Here is a 19,120-nt window from a genome sequence, read left to right on the forward strand (position 1 = left end):
TTAAATGAAAGATACTGTTTCTGAAACTTCTGAAATGATGTCATTTGTCTTCTTGGAGGCTGTTTCTACTGTTTTGCTAATGTGCAATATATTCTATCTGAATGGAAGATCTTATCTGTCAGGGTAAGAGGGGTTTGTTGGAATATTATTTTTTATGTGCTCTACTGTGTTCTGCTAAAGGTTACAGCTGATTCTTTATCTTTCACTTTACCTTACTGCAATGCACTTGAAATAGTTCAGTCAGGAAGTTAGAATCGCTCACTTTAAACCTGAGGGTTGTTTTTCAGATTTTGAGAGGGTTTTTCATCTCTTTTTGCCCAGTGAAATATGGAAATAGGAAAATTGCTTATTAACCAACAGGTCAAAATGCATTTATTGTTGCATTTTTGCAAGTGTTAACATTTTTAATGAACTTTATATTCAAATTTTATTTTTTTTCATCTTTTTTATTTGGAATACAATCAGGATTTCTAGGTAGTTTAACAAAGCAAAGATGAACAAAATATTTAAAGATTTAGTCTCTCACAGTCTGGTTTTGCACCCTAGGTGCTCAGATTTTATAGTGATGAGCCAAGTGTTAGTATAGTAGGTATTACCTATAGATATCACCCTAAGGAAATGTTATAAGAAGCTGCTATCCAGCTATCTGGAAAAGTAGATGTATTTAGTGCCACTCACTCCTTTGGAACTATATATACATTGCCAGCAGCAGGATCAACCCTTAAATTGTCATCAGGTTCTGTGTTATCTGTAATTCTGTGCATTCCAGTAATAATAAGCTGGCCCAAACACAATAAAACCAATGTTTGGTTTCTCTGGGAAAATTTCTTTCAGCTCCTAGCTGGAGTATTTGGAAGCTAAGAAGTCTGCCAAGGCAGGGAGTCCTAGTGCACTGGAGCAGAAGAGAAGGAATTACAAAATAAATCTGTCCTAAATTAAAACAGTGTCTTACTAAATACCGTCCAGGAGAAGACTTCTTCTCAGAGTAGACATGCCTGTTTTTTACTGTGCCCTGTTCCTCAAGTTTGAAATTCAGGATTTATCTCAATTGCATTTCAGTTGCTAGTGAGACCAGGAAAAGATATACCTGATCGATGATGATTTTGCAAGTGAGTGGACACAGCCCAGTGTCTGTCTGAGCATGTGCTAAACAAATAATTCTCATATGACATTGATTTTCACATTTTTGCTGTAGGTAGAAACATTAGAATTGAAGTAACACAGACATCTGTTTTGGGATGTCACATTATAGACACTTTATTATGTGGGGAAGAAGCAGGTGGGTAACACGAGAGCTTCAGCTAACTGATAATGCATAAGTGTTAAATTACTAGGAGTATTTTGTACGTAACAGGTCTGAAGAAATGCAGGATGTTTGAAGCTGGTAGCAATGAAGGCCATATTTTGGAGTAATAGCATGTTGGCTTGGTCCTGGGTTATCAGTAAGCACTTTTGCACAAGCGACAGCTTGCTGGCCACTGGAGGTCGGTGTTGTTCTACAAACTACTACTGAGAAGTCACTGGCAAGTGAAGTGTTTTTAAAGCTGAGTTTAGTGATAATTAGGTGAGTAAAATGTAATTTATAGTGAAAATTATGATTGCATCAAACCTCAACCAAATTAAATACACATCTTTTCTTAAAACCCTTTTGGGAAAATAATTTTCTCCGTGCTTCCTGTAGAAATGAATAATCACTATTACCATCTGGAAAATATTATTGTGTCTTATACGGATTCAGATTGCTGTGCTTATTTGCTGAACTGATTGTACGTAGAGATCTGTGAGCTGGAAATATCTTTTATAGAGCATTCTGACTTTGATATCAAAATTAGAAAGTGGGGTGATGTTGTCTAACTGGCACTCATACATTATATGTTCTAGTCTTCATCTAATTTTAAGGAGCACTTTTATGCCACTGCTCCTAGCCTTTTAACTTGCAGATCTTCACTTTCAACTGGTAGATTTTTTTTATATTAAGAGATATATAGCATTGTCATTTTGCAGGGAGTTTTTTGCCTTTACTATGTTTTCTATCAATTGTTAACATAAAGAGTGTTACCAACATGGAATATGCAATTGTATAAAGCAGGAAGGGGATAGTCACAGAATCACAAGCTGGTTGAGGTTGGAAGGGATCTTCGGAGATCATGTAGTCCAACCCCTCTGCTCAAGCACAGCCACCTGGAGCAGGTTGCCCAGGAGCCTGTCCAAACAGCTTTTGAGCATCTCCAAGGATGGAGACTCCACAGCCTCTCTGGCCAAGCTTGTCACAGTGCTCAGTCACCTTTACAGTAAAAAAGTCATTTTTTATGGTCAGATAGAACTTCCTGTATTTCAGTTTGTGGCCATTGCCACTTGTCCTGTTACTAGGCACCACTGAAGAGAGTCTAGCTCTGTCTTCTTTACACCCTCCCTTCAGATATTTATACATATTGATAAGATCCCCCCTGAGCCTTCTCTTCTTCAGGCTAAACAACCCCAGCTCTCTGTCTCTCCTCATAGAAGAGATGTTCCAGTTCCTTCATCATCTTAGTAGCCCTTCACTGGTCTTGCTCCAGTAGATACTATCTAACTATACTATTGTACTATCTAATTAAAGGTGGCTAACTTAGGAGGTCAGTCTTAGTTTGTATGTGTAATTAGTGAAGAAATAGGTTCCTGCTTTTTGTGGCTCCCTGGAGGAGCCTAACTGGAGGGCTGCAATTTGGCCCAGGGAAGAGCTCTTCTCTTCCACTGACTTAAGAAGAAGCTCCCAGGACACAAGACAGGTAAGTTAGGTGCGTGCTAGACCCATAACTCCTTTTGGTAGGGAAAGTTCAAAAAATGTGATTCAAATAGTAAAATAATTGCTGTCTACAGACTAGTTGGTAATTTGTGTGAAATGTTTAGGGTAAGTCTAGAAGAGTTACTGCAATAAAATCAGTAGAGTTGAAGTAAATAATCCTCTTTGCAGATAGACTGCGAATTTTTTCTACTCTCTCTCTAACTTACTTTGTTTAGACTGGGGCAATAACAGTTGCCTCATATTTATTATGTATCAACTTTAGAACTTCATTTTCTTTAGCCTTAATTTCAGTCCTCYGACAAAGAATATCTGCTGATTTCTCTAAACTTCTGTCCTGTCAGCACTGAGGGCTATTACTCCTGACTATTTCACAAGAACTGTGTTAATTTAATGTTTCCTTTTAGTTGTTAATTTTAGCAGTGCAGATTGACACATACAYATATTTTTTAACCTGTGTTGTTTGGACTCCTGGCAGCTGAGTCTGGGGAATATGAGCAAGGCTGGAAATYAGTGTCATTAACACCTTCAGTCAATAACATAGATCAGACAAGTTTGTGAACTACTGGCTTGAATGTTCAAGTCATCATTGCCACCTTCATGATTAGTGATTTGAATATCTTGCTCTTACAGAATGGATTTCGATGATGAAGATGGAGAGGGTCCCAGCAAATTTTCAAGGTGAGCATTTATAAGGAGCTGGTCAAGTTATTAACCTTTGTTCAGTGGAGAAAGACAACTGTCACACTACTGTTGTTTGATAAATGTATATGAATATGGGCTGAAGAAATTGCCAATGGTTTTGCCTAAATTCTAGTTACTGTTTTTACCAGCTTCTTCTGCAACTTAGGCAGCCTGCTGGAAATCTACTTAATGTAGTATTTGTCTTACAAAGCATGTGTCTTAATTTCACTCTAAAACTGTATCAAATGAGAGAATTTATGACTTCTATCTACACTATTTAAACTGTTGTAAATGAACTGTGATTATTTCCTGTTGCTGAAGCTGTCTTTTTGCCACTGAAAATCAATTTTATATTTAATTTAATTTAGATGTTAGCTGTTTATTAAGAAAATGTTACAGAACCTAGAGATGTGGTGAGGGTTTTTTTTTGTCTGTCTTTTTTTTTCTTTTTAAGATTTAAGTTTGTTATGTGTCATTAGTTGTAAGTGAAGAGTAAAAATGACTGAAATAAATGTTAGTTGATGTATAATATTCCAGACTGCAAATAAAAACAGTTATCAAAGCATCATTGCCATTACTCACTCCTCCTTTTGTTCTGCTCACTCTGTTTGCATTTTTCCATCAGAAACCAATGGGCTGTACTGAGGATAGATATTTTGAGGCCTACAGATTATTGTTGATTATTTAAATTCTAATTGCAAATGTATAGCATATATATATGTTTGAACCCAGCTGTCACAATAGGGTTTTAACATAATCTTTCTAGTCAGCCTGGAAGATGATAGTGTGCTGAAGATGTATTGTAATACCRTATCATAACCTACTGTACAATGCTGACAACTCCCCTATTTAGTTGATATTTGCAGAAGTAATAATCCAGTCTCTGATTTTAAAATTGGTGATCTGAGTGCTAGTCCTGATGCTTACTACTAGATACATATCTATATAACGGGAACAAGATTTGTGAATACTGGTTGTGTCTATATAAGCATCAGAGTTTGTAGGCACAGTGGTGCACATGCAGCTAACTGTCTCAGTTCTGGCTTCAGCCTTTGAAATTTTGATTCTGGGGAGGAGAGAGCCAATAGTTCCTTTATCTTTGTTGGAGGAACATGCTGTGCTGTGCTTAGAATCAGTTCATTTTAGATGTCCATTCAAAATCAGATACTTAAGCTCTAAAAACCCTGGATTGYTCTGCTTTTAGAGAGTACAGAAAGCTATACAGAGGTTCCTAGGGCCATGTTTAGATATCCTCTTCTGACCATGGTTGTCCTACCAGGAGATGTTGTTCCAAGTTGTGCCATCCTCTTAGAGTTTTTCCCTTCTCCAAATTGCTCACTTGACTGATTCCTAACTTAACTTGGTCAAAATTTGGCAGTTAGCCAAGACCTGCTATTTAAATGTTTAAGCCAAACTAGCTTGCTTTGACTGAAGTGCTTGAAGGAGCATGCACACAAGAGGTCAGATGGRAGATTGCAAGGGAGAAATAAGTAGCTGGAGCAACATCTTCAGCCCAGACAACCAGACAAGAGTAGATAAACAATCCCTAAGCTAGCATGAGCACTAGAAGTTGCAGTATTAGTACGGGGTTCTACATGAGTTTATACACTCGGCTTTGCAACACAGAGTTGCAAATCCAGCTCAGGTATCTTTGCATGGCATCTCATTATCACATGTAGACATATGCATGTACTTCTCAAATGGTGGCATGTGGCCGTTCCTCACTGAATCTTTTTTTTTTTTTTTTTTTTTTTGGGGGAGGGGGGCACAGTCTGTTCCTAGGGCAGAGTCAGGTGGAAGAAAAGGGGCATTTTCTCTTGGATGTTTTGAGAGTGCTAAACACAAGGTAGAAAGAGATGCTGCTTAAGTTTCACTTAAGCTTTGTCCTGAGAGTTTAAACAGGACTCAGTGAACAAGGCAAGTGTGAGGCCTTACAGAGTTTTAATTGATTTGAGAAGAAAAAAAGAAAAAGTTAATTAGGAGCTTTTTAGAGGAGAAAAGATAGTTATACTATATTGCCTTATTAGCTAATACATGGAAAGTTCACAGGATCTCTGTTGTAGTAAATTGCATCTTTTTAGAAAGGCATAATTCTAATACAAGATCTTACTTGACTGTTCCTCAGCAGTAATACTCTTCAATTCTAGAAAAGCAATTATTCCTATTTTTGTATTCCTTATAACCTGTGTGTTCTATTATGGAACAAGCATTTTGAATTCTCAAAAAGCAAGACCTTTTTTTTTTAAAAAATGCATTTTTAAAATATATATTTAGTAAAATTAATTTCAAAGTATGATAATGATTTGGGGAAAGGAAAAGGAGGAGAGTGTTGAGTTTTTTTAGTAAAATGTCTCATTGCTGCCTACCTGCCTTTGGGGTAGTGTTTCAGAAACAGTTTAATCCCATGGGTCAAAAGTCCTGTTCATCTTGATTTCCTCCAGAATGTAGCTGGTAATACTCTGCAAGTACTTGTTTGGGCATCTAATTTCTGCTTATTTTGGTAGGAATCAGATATCTATATACTTTTAGGAATTTAAGCCAGTTTTAATTTTACCTCTACGTACCCAGCAGTTTCATCTGCCTGCCTGACTTTTTCCAGTACTTCCAAGAGATGGTACAATATATGTACCTATTACAGCTTTTTTCTGAAGGCATCCTTATACAATAAATTACACCTAACCATGTCTCTCTGCCCTCCTATATTATCTATAGACCATCAGTGCCCTCTGCTGAATGGAGTGGGTTGCGGTTGCAATCTGGAAAAGATGCATTTTTTTCGCATTCAACACAGCAATGAGTATTTCATGAGCTGCTGTCAATAAAATTCAGTTGTGTTTTCTGTAGTAGTGCTGGTGGTTAAGTTTCTCAAGCAGTGATTGTATGTCAAAGTGTTTGCATAAATCCAACRAAATATGTCTTGAACTTTTAAAAATACACTAGAGTGAAGTTTTGAATTGGCATGGCTTGGAATTTTCATCAAGCTACTATTTTCCTTGCTTTGTCATTCTCATGTCCTCATTTGTAATACTTTGCAGTTGCAAACCTGTTTGCTTTGTGTTGTATGTTGACTTCCATGTGATGCGTAAACTCTGTGTATTTACTTATCGTCTTTTCTTTATAGGTATGATGGTGATCAAATCTCTGGTGATAAGGAAAAGTTTGCAAGGTAGGCGTGTTCTGCAGAGATCTTCTACTGAGAGAAAAGAGGGGGATGGTCGTATCCAAAAAATCCCAGTATGTGTACCTTAGCTTAGAGAGCTGGTTATTTTGTTTCTAGGTGGGAAGATGATCAAAGTACTACTGACACAGAAAGGATGGCCAGGTAGGAAAAAGGAAAATCAAATATGAATTGCCCCCATTTTTATTTTATCTAATGCTGWTCTGACTGATGAAAAGTCAGCAGGATTAGCTGATCCAGTGCTGTTTGAAAGTGGTTTCGGTCTGTCCACTAACTCTGGACCTGAGTCGATTTGGATCAGCTCCCAGTCTCACAAAATTTAATGTTCTTCCAAAACTTTCATTAAAAAAAGAAGTTAGAAATGACAAAGTTAGGATATCATTCTGCGTGCATGTTTACGAATGCCAGGGTTCCTATRACAGACATAGAAGAGGAGCCGTTCCTTCTATTTCTTTACAGAGTTCAAGTTTGAACTAGTTTCAGAATAGTTCAAGGTTTCTGTTTGGCTGAACCTTTTCACAGCCAATTGATAAATGTAGAATTATTTTTTAGCCTTTATTATCATAAATAAAATTGGATATTCTTCTCTCTCTTCTCAGGAAGTTTTGCTATCTCTGTTTACTTTTTAGACTTGTGTTTAACGGTCAGGTGTTATCAAGATGTTTTTGTAGCAGACAGTGGAATATGTATAAATGTAAAATATTTTGTATATGTATGTTTTTTGTCTCTCTTTTTCTCTTTCACCATTTTTGTTGAATATGCTGAACTTAGAGCAAGCTTTTGTCATGTAAAAAGCGTGTTTCTTCCCTTTGTCCTTATTTATATGCATACATATGCTGATAGTATGCACATGTGCTCTGAGTGCATGTGCACTGTCACACAAGTTCTTCTGCTTGTGTTTGTATATATGATCCAAGTCTTGCAGTCCCTGTACTCTCCCACATCTGTGCAGACCCACACAAAAGCTGTTGATCAACCATTTGAGATGGAAGTGTTCACTATTAAGACGTAATGAAAAAATTTAGTAGATGGTGACTTTAGCCAAGGCACTTTATGTAATTTACTGAAACATCATTGGCTATCAYTGCAGGAAGCCATAGCTACATTTCCTGAATATGGGAACGTTATTCATGAAGTAGGCGTATGCATCAGTACAAATAATAATTGTGCGTACAGCTGTAAAAGGTGCCTCATGCAGGTAACACCTCCATGTGCAGTGGACAGGATACACTTTCTAAAGTGGGGCAAGCCAATGCATTCTCTGTTTCATAAAACAGCATGCTACATCTTGGAGCCCTCTTTACATTTTAAGAAAATGACCAGCTCCTTTGTTAAAAGCAGCTGAAAAGTGTGCTAATCCTTGCTTCTGTTTTCCTGATCACTTCATATTATTCAACCCCAAAGAACACTGCAGTTTCTTTTGTTGTTGTGTATCATACCAATCAATGCTAGTGGACTCTCCATGTGATCACCTTTTCACATCTTGTTGGATCAGCCAGCGATCCCACAAGAAAATGCTATGCACGGCTCATTGAAATCAGTGGAAGATGCTGCTTTGACATCTGAAGCATCAGGTACCTGTCCTGTACTTGTATTTAGCTGCCGCCTGACAGGTATAGTATGTGGAAAATAAATGCTAGGCACTTCAGTTTTCTAGGGTCCCTTTGGGCCATCTCTCTCAGTTGTGTATGTTGATATAACAGACTGATATCATTGATATCTGGTCTACCATAAGGGAAAACTGAAATCCCAGATTTTCAGTTATGAAGGATTTTTGGTGACTGCCAGTTTTGAGAATTCTCAAATTCGACTTACCTCAGTCATTTTTAAAGGATTAGAATTTTGGAGCTCAGCCTGAAATGGGGCAGCATCCAGCACTGTCATTGCTATTTCCCTGCTGTGTTAGATTGTTCCCTTACATAAATTATCTGATCTGTTTCTGACAAGCCAAATGTTTGCTTACTGTCTTTGTATTCATTTTATTTATTTACTGGGGATTTGTTGTGTGTTTACTGTTATACCATGTATGGTCCTAGTCCTGAAATCTGATCCTGTAGGCCTGTGGTGTCTCCCTGCAGGCATGTAGTGCTGCACATAGATGCAGGACTTGCCACACAGCGTTACAGGAGTAATTACTTTTTTTTTTAAAGCTGTCAGTCAGAACTGACACTTACTGCTAACTTGATCCAGCTGTTAGCAAAAAGAGAGAGCTTTCTTCCAGAAGAGACTTTTTATAAGCAGGGCCAACACCCTGAGCAAGGACTGGAAGCTGTGAGATGCATCACACCTTTTGCAAATTTGGGACTTGGGCTGGAGTTGGCAGGTGTCAGTATCTCATGTCTCTCTTCCATTTTCTGACCTAAACCAAAGGAGACTTCACTAGTTAAGAGATTAAGGCCAAAAGCAATAGCCTAGAAGCTSTTTTCACAGCTATGGGTAAATCATATTTTTCCTTCTCTTTTCTGGGTTCTTTGCCTAYAAAGTGAGGAATAATAATAATAGTGCTTACCTTTTTAAATACTTTGCTCTCCTGGGGTGAAAAATGCAATAAATAAATAAGATTGTGAAGTATTATGATTTACTACATCCAGTGGAAATTCTTGTGCTGATCACGTCTGCTTTTCTTTTGGTTTGGTGTTTCTTTAAATATTTAGGGAGAATCATAGTGAAATTGAAAGACGCAGGAGAAATAAGATGACACAGTACATCACTGAGCTGTCTGATATGGTACCCACTTGCAGCGCATTGGCTCGTAAACCTGACAAGCTGACAATTCTTCGGATGGCAGTTTCACACATGAAATCAATGAGGGGTACTGGAAACAAATCTACTGATGGAGCTTATAAGCCTTCTTTTCTTACAGAACAGGTAGATTTTTCACAAATGTCTGTTTTCTCTGGTTTGTGGACCTGAATGATGTGAGCAAGTACTGAGAGGAAATAGAGTCTGTTTGAATCCTTCACTGTTTTTTATCACTTTGTATAGTAACTGGTGTGAACTAAATCTCCAGGATATGAATACAGACAGTATTTTGGTGACTATTTGGGTTTGTCATGTGACAAATTCTTCTCTCTGAAGCAACAAACTGGGTACTTTTGTCCTGATCACAGCAAAAGGTTCTATCATTGAAATCTGTCCATCTGAAAAGAAGTCGCATACTGTCTCTTGTTGTGAAGAGGGATAATCACCCCTGGAAAACAATTCTTCCCATGCCAACATAGATTCTCTAAAATAGCCAAAATGAATCTGTAAAGACTCTCATCTTCCTTCTGAATTTAGAGGAAGAATAAAAAACATGTTTGTTCTCAGTGCCTAAGTTCTAGACAGCTGAACTGAGGTAACATGAATTGTGTTTGCACTGGCTGAGATGCTTCTCTCTCAACATTTTTGATAGAAGGAGAAGGATGCACCCAGTGCTTGAAGGAAGACTGAGTTCAGCTGAGCACACTGGAAATTCCTACTGTCTTCATTGTTTTTGAAGTCCTATGGGTGTAATGTGCATTTTTGTGGCTGGAACAATTTAAGTACTTACACATGTAAGTTATGGCTAGAGGTAGTGCTTCTTTCTAACAGACAAACAGCAGTTGCTGCTGACCTCTGTTCACATCTCCCCTTATTCTGGCTTTCCTAGAGTGTGCTTCTGGAGGGATGGTGTCATTCAACTAGTTTTCTGTAGGGCATGCTAGTTACTTTTAATTGCATCTTGCTTTTTGAACCTTACAGAATGGAAGWGTTTTTTTTAATCCTCACATTTGTCAGTAATACAATTAAAACAGGTCTCATTATCCTYTGTATAGTACAGCTAGCTGTGCGCTGAGTGTTTCTTAAGTGTTTCACAATATATATGTCTTCTCTACAATGAAGAAATAGAAGTCAATAGAAGCAGACAGTCTATTTGAAGTGTTCCTCAAGATCACTTATGCATTTCTCTTGGGTCTTAGTAATATTTACCCGTTTAGTATCCTTACCTTATCAGCTAGTATCTGCTGCTTTCACACCAACATATTGTGCTCTCTGTCCTGCAGCAGAGCTTGGATTGTTGAAAACTCCTTGTCTAAGTTTCAGCTGTAGTAACTTGCTGATGTACTGTAGCAAGTCCTGGTAGTCAATGGAGTCACCAAGCTAAGGATATTGCAAATTTGTTTTTTGAGAACTGAGGTCAAAGTTGTCTTCCTTGGATATGAGAGAGCACTAAGATTCTCAAGCTCTGTTAACCATAGGTAGCATTTTTGTGATACATGCAAGCAGGTGTTTGCATATGCAGTTCAAGGTGTTGGATATATAAATCTAGTGTCTGAAAGAGAGGCACAGAGGCTTTTTGRTTTTAAACGCCTACTATCCCCCTTCCAGCCCGAGATGGAATTGAGTCTCTGGGTGTTGTTTCTTAGGAGGGGAGGGTCACTATCTCAGAACAGAAGTGYCCATGATGCTGATTAGGGGACCATATAACAGCAACATACTTGGCGGAGAGAACAACTAGTAAAGAAATGCTAAAGACATTTCCAAACTCTGTTTCTGAAGCTTCATATTCAGAGGTTGGAAAAGGACAGCAAGAAATGATAGAACTTTCTTGTTTAGTGGCTTGGGTCCTGTAATGGGAGAGGAGGCTGCAGATTCCTGTCCTCATTCCCATCACAGTCTCTCTCTCTCTCTCTTTCTCTTTCTCTCTCTCTCTCTCTCTCTCTCTCTCTCTCTCTCTCTCTCTCTCTCTCTCTTTTTTTTTTTTTTTTTTTTTTTTTTTTACCCAGTGAGTGTTTAATCTACATCAGAGCTAGTCCAAAGCTGGGGGTTAAGAGAAAGGCCAGTTGATTTCTTTCCAATTAAATTATCCAGAAGGTTTAATTAAGGGATAGGTTTGCCATGTGATTTATGGCTCTTCATTTCCTTTGTTTGTACCATTAGATTACTTCTATTTTCTAACATATTAGATACCTATCATACAGTATACCATGAGTTTAAATTACTTAATTTTCCTAAAGTGCCTTGAGCTCACCAGGTAAAAGATAATAAAGAAACACAAAGTGGTATGTGTTATTGGGACTGGCAATTTATGTATYGCTGAAAGATTGGCTGTGTATTTGCATCAGTACTACATGGAGAGTGTGCATTGTGATCAGCTACTAAAATCACAAGAAAATGCTACTGTGTGGGGGTGGCAGATGTGTCAGTTGATTCCCTTTTCTTGCTGGCATTCTAATCAAATCCTTTCTTTGGAAGGAACTGAAACATCTTATCCTGGAGGCTGCAGATGGTTTCCTGTTTGTAGTTGCAGCTGAAACCGGAAGAGTAATCTATGTATCAGATTCTGTGACTCCTGTGCTGAACCAGCCACAGTCTGAATGGTTTGGCAGCACTCTGTATGAGCAGGTTCATCCAGATGATGTGGAGAAGCTGCGGGAGCAACTATGCACATCTGAAAACTCTATGACAGGTCAGATATTTGATATATGGTTCTTCGTATTATTGACCTCTCCTGAGTTCATCTGACATTCAAAATGTCTGTTTTAAAAATCTCATAAAAATAAAGTTTAGCAAGATTTTAGACCATCTTTTTCTTGCAGGCAGTGCAATAATATAGGTCCCATTTTRCAAAACTGCATTCTGTCAGCTACTACTACAACTACTTAAGCTGGTATGTAGACCACCCTAGTGTAGCTCTATCTTCAGACTTCTGGCTTGGGGAGGTTTGGAATCTAGATTATTTTCAGGCTTGGTCTAGAAAAATCCATTGTTTTCTTTTCATCCTCAGTGAACTTGCGACTTCTTTACAAATATGTGTTTCTTTATGACAGTGTTTGTTTTGAAGGCAAAAATAATATTTTAGGCTTTTCCATTTTTATAAAGTTCCTTGCAGTTTGTTAATGGAAATCCTGGGGGAAAAAAATTAAATATTCGGCAGCTGAAAACCTGATGTGGATTTTAAACAGGAAGTTTGCTCCTGAGCAATGGTGCAAGTTATTTGCAATTGTTTTATGTTTCATCTGAAACATAAAACTAAAACACRTTTATATCTTCATATTACAACTGTGGCTTTTACAGTTATCCAAGCTCAAGACTGCCACGGGAAACCAATCTGTTTTTAATAGAATATGTGTATGTTAGAGCTATGAGAATTAGCTAAATTTTGTTTTAACTCAAACTTGGAGAAAATTCAACTTCTCTTTTTATTTTTCCACAGTGTGTTTATATATAAAGATTTTTTTAAAAAGGAGGGGAAATATATAAAAACAAATCCTCTACCATGCAAAAGTCACGTAATTTCTCTTGCTTTAATAACTCAGAATTTTGACCTGGTTTGTTGGAAGTTTTATTGTGTTTCATAACTCAAAGGAGAATAGTGCAGTTCTGAGTGAACCTGCATGCTGTTTACAGCTTCCATATCAAAACAGTGCCAWATTCATGGTTTCCTGTGGTTAGGATGTGATGTGGTTTGGCAGAGCTTTGCTTTGTTCAAATTGGACACTCAAAGCAAAAATCTGTGGTGAAAATTCAGATGAATCAACACCAAGTGAACAGTTAGGGGAACCTGTGCAGAGCAAACAGCCGAGTTTCATACCACTTTAAAATGTATGTGCCAAACTTAATAAAAACAGTGATTGTGTTCTTTAGTATATAACATTCAAATGTATGTACCATTTTCCTCTAAGAAGCCGTTACTCCAGAGCCTCAGTGAGCTGTATTTAGTGCTCAGCAAGTAAGCTTAACCTGCTCAAACAAGAACAAGACTAGACAAATGCAGAACACTTCTAAAATCCAGCTCTTCCTGTTTTTTTTTTTTTTTTTTTTTTTTTTTTTTTTTTTTTTTTTTTTTTTTTTTTTTTTTTTTTTACACTGAATTTGTTTTTAACCAGCGGAAATAGAATTTCAGATAATCTCATTGCTAGGTCTCAATCTTCTTCCGGCCTGAACCTTTTGGAATTGCCAGACTGACACAGAAGGCTTTTAAATCTGCCATACATGGACAACTGAAAACTTTCCTGGTGTGAGGAAAGCATCAGCCAGTGCAGAGCCAGGGTTGCTTGCTTGACTGCACTCCTTATGGTGTACGGGCAGGCTGGGTATAGAAAGATGCTTCTGAAGGTCTGGAGAGCATGTGGAGCTACAACCATTTCAAACAAGTACAAAATACAAAAAGGTTCATAATCACTCCTAGCTGTAGTAGGAAATCATGCAAGTTGAGAAGTTATCACAGTTACATATACACGGCGATATTTTTGGTCAGTTGAACATCTCACTCATCCCTCATATGATCATCAAAAAAGAATAGATTTTTAAGATGTCTATTGGATTTCTCTAGCTTTTTTAGTAAAATTAATGTAAAGTAAGTAGCATCTTAATATAGTTCTACTTTTTTAGTTGTTTTGATAAGAAGATGCAACTGATGAAGTATGCTTAGTTAACATAGTAGATTTGTCAAAGTCTATGAAGCATATAAACAAATGGAAAGCTCTCTAGTTTTGGTTTTAAACTTAAAATTTTTTGATCCTGTAAGATCCTGTAAGTAGGAGCTCTCTTCTTGATATTGAACCAACAGTTCTTAAATTTACTTAAAAGCAATATGCAGTGGGACTTTAGGACCTTCACTCTTGCTTGCTCCTGGAGATACTGTTCTGTAGACAATGTGATTCTGGAGTCTGTCCAACCAGTTACATTTCCCTTTCTGTAACATAAGCCACACTCAAAGTAGCAGCGGAGTGTAGCAAGTATTATTAAAATGAAATAGTGTAGTGAATAGAAATAACGAGTGACCTAGTGACATTTAAAAACAAGTTAAGTAGGTAGATGTACTTCTTGGAGACTGCCCAAATGATCTGATAAATACAGATTTAAAGTCTCTCTTCCTTTTCAGGGTTGTGTTTCATGTAGAACAGAGGGCAATGCAGAGTTTGAAAGAGCTGCAAATTACAAGGCAGCCAGCTGTATATTTGAGGTTTATTTTTGCTTGTTTGTTTGTTTGTTTGTTTGTTTGTTTTTCCCTCTACTCAAAGTGAAGTTCACTACAGGCAGCTGGAAGGCCCTTATCTCTTGGTGACCTCTAGCTGTTGAGCACAGGGGCCACTTAGGGAGAAAGAGGGGCTTTCAGGGAAAAGTGTAATGCGATATTACAACTTTTAGATTTTTTTTCCTCCTCACCTTCTCAGGACCYACTTTCTCAACTCTGTAATCTTGAATTAGGGAAGCAATGACGTCATCTTGACAAGGGAGAAATGTCACTTGCCTTATGTCAGATCAAAGCAGTRGCCTTTAACTATATTTATGTTGCCCTGTATGAACACTGATTGTTATCACTACTTCACTGGGATTTTCCTAGCACCTCTGAGCAATCCTGCTGCACAGAGAAGCTCCTCCAGACTCTGACTTCTGATGCTGCCATTGCCACCAGGGACTGACAGAGAACAGGCTAGTAGAGAAAGCAGAACAGGCTAGTAGAGAAAGCAGGCTTCCTCTTGCATTTCTGCCCCCAGGAATAAGACTGGGCTGTGGTTGCATGAATGTTTCTTTGGCAGTCACACCAGCTTATGCAATTCTCACCTCATCTCACCCTCTCTTCCTTTGGCATTGGTTTGGTGTGGTACTACAGTGAGTCATGTGAAGGGGGCTGACCCAGCTGAAAGCTAACCTAAGCCAAAAAAAAAAAAAAAAAAAAAAACACTTGATTTTCAGTAGAGGCAGCTCCCCAGCCTACCTTGTTGTAGCGTTGCGTGAACTCTTGTGCTAGCACAAGAGAGGAGGGGGAAGTGAATAGTCAGAGATAAGGAGAGGATGGGACTTCAAGAACAGTAGAAGTGTATGCCAAATTGGATTGTTTAACTGTGTCTTAAAATACATGGTGTGTTTTGGGAATTAATTGCATGTTCTATTTTTAACTCTCTGGATATGAGGAAAAATAGTTGGTTTCTAATTTGTTTTATATCCTAGGAGATTTTATTCCCTGGATATGATACAATTGTCTACTTGTTTATTGTATGTAATTGCTAACACATTGTAACAACAGGAAAGCTGAACTATGAACTGTGAAGTATATGTAGGGCTCAAAATRCTCTAGAAAAAAAGCAGCTGAGACTTGATGATAGCAACAAATGGTGTTTTCAAGAAGACTTCATGCATCATGGGCATGATTAATCAGAATGGGGCACATATTCAGAGTAATAAATTATTTTCCTTCTTTGTTCTTGGAAATCTCCAGAAGGGAAAAACAAATCACTTTAAATATGGATGAAGATCAGATCTCACAGTAGGATCCGTTAGCAAAGACATCAGATGCACTGATGAAACTTGATGGATTTTTGGTTCCTGATTTGGGTTCAGGAGGTGGAAGTTGTGGAGTGGCTGAATAACACACAGTGGAATCCTAGTGCAAGTGAGAGCTCTGAACAGCTGCAAGCAACAAACCTCAAAGAGGGAAAGGATAGACAGAGCTAAGAAAGAATTAAATAAAAAAACAAACAAACAAACAAAAAATAACTTTTGAAGAAGGCCTTAGATACAATTACTCTCCAAAAAATGACTGAGCTAGAATTGTAATAAACTCTTCTTTAGCTAAAGCACAGCAATCCAGAACGCATTGACAGATTGATTTCTGCCGATCTAATTCTCCATAAACAGTTCGTGAAGGAGTAGAAGGAGGAATGAAAGTACCTCTGTATGTTTCCGTGACGTATCTAGTTCAAAGCTGTGAGACCAGCGTCTCCAGTGGTGTAAATGRGAAACACTGAAGTTCAAATTCAGCTCTGAGCTCCAGGCAGCATGGCTCATAGTAACCCAGCTACAGTGTCTTCCTTCAGCCTTGCTCTCTATGGCTGAGACGAGTCAGGGAGCAGCATATGGGATCCCGTTGGTGGCACTGAGCCTATCACGACCCTCGTGATCAGGAGTCCTTGCAAACTGTTTTAATGGAATAGTTAAGGGAGGGGCTGAAACTCTGAACCTGTGACTGCAAGAAAATGATGAAAACCAGAACACTTTATTTAAATATAACTAAGTCTAAACATAACTAGTTTGCTAGCTGAAAAAGATGAATTGAGGTTACTTCTGGACAAAACTTGTATGCCAAGTTTAATCTTGGCACAGTATTTTATTGCCAKATTTTATAAGTAGAAAGAAGTAGAACTTTATGATGGAAATGGTGACTGACCACAGCAAGAGTTGAGCTGATAGGTACATTTCTAGAAGAAATAGCCATTGTATGACAATTTACTGTGGTTCATGAGCATCATGGAAATGTCACTTCATGCAAGTGRGGATTTAGGTTGTAGAACCTGTCTCACAGAACATTCAAATATTATATTGTCCTGTGATGATGGTTGCAGTATCTGCTTTCACATGCAGTTTCCTGTCCAACTGCAAAGCGCTCTGTTGCCAGGCAGAATTTGTACACACAACTACAAAATCCAGATGCTACAGATAGAGTCAGATTGTCTGTAAAAATGAGAAAAATAGTGTTAAACTCAAAAGAGAGCTATGCCAGGGACCAGTGATGAAGCAAAGAGGAGCTTTCCACAGCACTGAACAGATGGGGAATGCTCAAGAAATAGTAAATAACCATGTGAGAGGGAATGTTAATAATTTTTCTTTCTGAAAATCATAGCAGAGTTTTTCTGTGCTGTAAGTTGTCTTACACCTCTACGTCARCCTTCCAACTGTGACTTCTGCATGATCTTTCTTTTTAAAAAAATGATTTCCTTTTATATGCACAACCAGTCTGTGAATGTGATTTTTATTCATAATTACTATTAACTGACTTGAACTAATGATTCAGGAGAGACTTCAACTGATATAAAGGAAGGGTTGGATGAAATTCTTGTTTGGCTACATATGCAAAATTGTCTCTAGAGATCATTCAGAGACTAACTTGAGTCTGCCCAAAAATTCAGCTCTGATAAATTATACCTTAGATGTTGTCATCATCAGTAACAGTAAAAACTCATGATTAATGAAAAAGTAATGCATTATGAAGACATTTCATTAATGGGAAGTTTTCTGGAATATATTGGTGCATTAGAGAGCTTCTTCAAATCCAGTGCCAACTGAAAATTGGGTCAACTTCACTGACACTAATAAAAAAAAATGCTATAAGTATTGGTATATAATTATATACCAATGAGTATAATCTGTCAGATGCCTTTTCCTTCTGTCTTTTGTGGAAATTAAGATACTTGCCAAAGGTGGATGCTTTCCTAACCAGAGCTGTTAAGACACCYTAAGAAAGGAAAGTTCCCTTTTGTTCAGATAAACATGTTCTTGATGTGAGACAGTCAGCAGACCTGTGAGCTGTAGTAAAGCTCCTTTGGGTTTTTGTTCTCCAGCCTTTGGTATTAAAGAATGCATTTATCAGAGGTCTGTGTGTCCGAARGGTATTGCATGTGTGGAGGACTGCTTCAAGTGACTGCATTTTCTTTCTTTCTTTCGTGTTGTTTTCTCTGTGAATTCTTTAAGTATGTGAACCCTAACAAACCGTCTACTTCTGAAATGTGCCCAGCTCGACAGTTTAGAAAGTCAGAGTACAGAGACGTAAAACCAGATCTCAGTATTTTGCATTTTAATGTCTTAGCACAGGCTGTCTGACCTGACCTAGTATCACTGTTACCCTCTTGCCAGGTAGGGAAGGAGTTGTAATTTGTTGTTGTTGTTTATACAYGTGCCTTTATTGTGGGATAAAACAGTGGTTCAGCAGTAGCTGTTTTCACTGAGTGGCTGTGAAACATAACAACCTGTAGGGGGGGAAGAAGCAGACTTCTAGTAAATAACATGGATTATAGCAGGCAGGTGGGTGATGAGGAGAGGAAATTTCCACATACATCATGTGAGATGTCCTGAGATCTTTTATGTCTCTGTAGGGTTTCTGCACTTTGGCCCTTAAAATGTAATGTGATTTTTATTCTGTTTTTTCCTCCCTCCACACACAAACCACTTCATTCCTCTGAAGGGTGGAAGCCTTAATCTGCTGTGCCAGGATTATTGCACCTGCAATGGAAAGGGACAGAGAGATTTTTGAAAACAGAAGTGCTCGCACTGAGTTTGTCTCGTCTTGATCAGGACATGAATTCTTGCAACATACTGTTGCTGTGTTCTTTTATAGGATGTATAAAAATGCTTCATTTGAACAAAGTAGTTTAGATTTCAACCTGGTTTCGCTGTAGGAAAAGCCAATTCTGGCCAAACATCTTTTCTTATTTAAGTGTGAAATCTTGGGAGAGATTTGGCTCACTGCTGACAACTACCAAATCACCATGTGATGCCTGTTTTTCAGTGAAGTTAAGTGGTCCAGCTGGCATTGCTGAGATGGAAGAGGCTGTTTCAGGTGCAGTGGTTTCCATTTACATGAGCCTGTTGCCATGCTGTTGTTCCGAAGAAAAAAAAATCTGCCTACGGTTTTGTGGACTGTTTGTCCTTGTAGCAGGCAGGTTGCAGTGCCAGCCCGAGATAGCCTTCGAACTTGGGCAGTGTTGAGCATAGGAATTAGTGTTTTCTCAGTG

The 19,120-nt window shown here is 38.1% G+C and overlaps 1 protein-coding gene across 10 annotated transcripts in view; it reads left to right on the forward strand.

Moving 5' to 3' along the window:
* The window catches only part of ARNT2 (aryl hydrocarbon receptor nuclear translocator 2), a 140,533-nt gene that overhangs the window by 56,726 nt on the left and 64,687 nt on the right, over positions 1-19,120 (forward strand). For 6 of the 10 annotated variants that reach the window (XM_085308707.1, XM_085308705.1, XM_085308706.1 and 3 more), the window contains 5 exons: positions 3,416-3,463; positions 6,588-6,632; positions 6,744-6,788; positions 9,299-9,512; positions 11,862-12,075. In XM_085308707.1, coding sequence (XP_085164833.1) covers positions 3,416-3,463; positions 6,588-6,632; positions 6,744-6,788; positions 9,299-9,512; positions 11,862-12,075 — 566 coding nt within the window. Of the gene's footprint in view, positions 1-3,415; positions 3,464-6,587; positions 6,633-6,743; positions 6,789-8,139; positions 8,219-9,298; positions 9,513-11,861; positions 12,076-19,120 lie in introns of those variants that run through there. The other 4 variants (XM_085308710.1, XM_085308711.1, XM_085308715.1 and 1 more) reach the window with 4 other exon arrangements.

This window comes from Rhea americana, unplaced genomic scaffold (genome assembly GCF_003343005.1).
Source record: "Rhea americana isolate MKP2758 unplaced genomic scaffold, rheAme1 scaffold_28, whole genome shotgun sequence".
Classification (NCBI taxonomy): Eukaryota; Metazoa; Chordata; class Aves; order Rheiformes; family Rheidae; genus Rhea; species Rhea americana.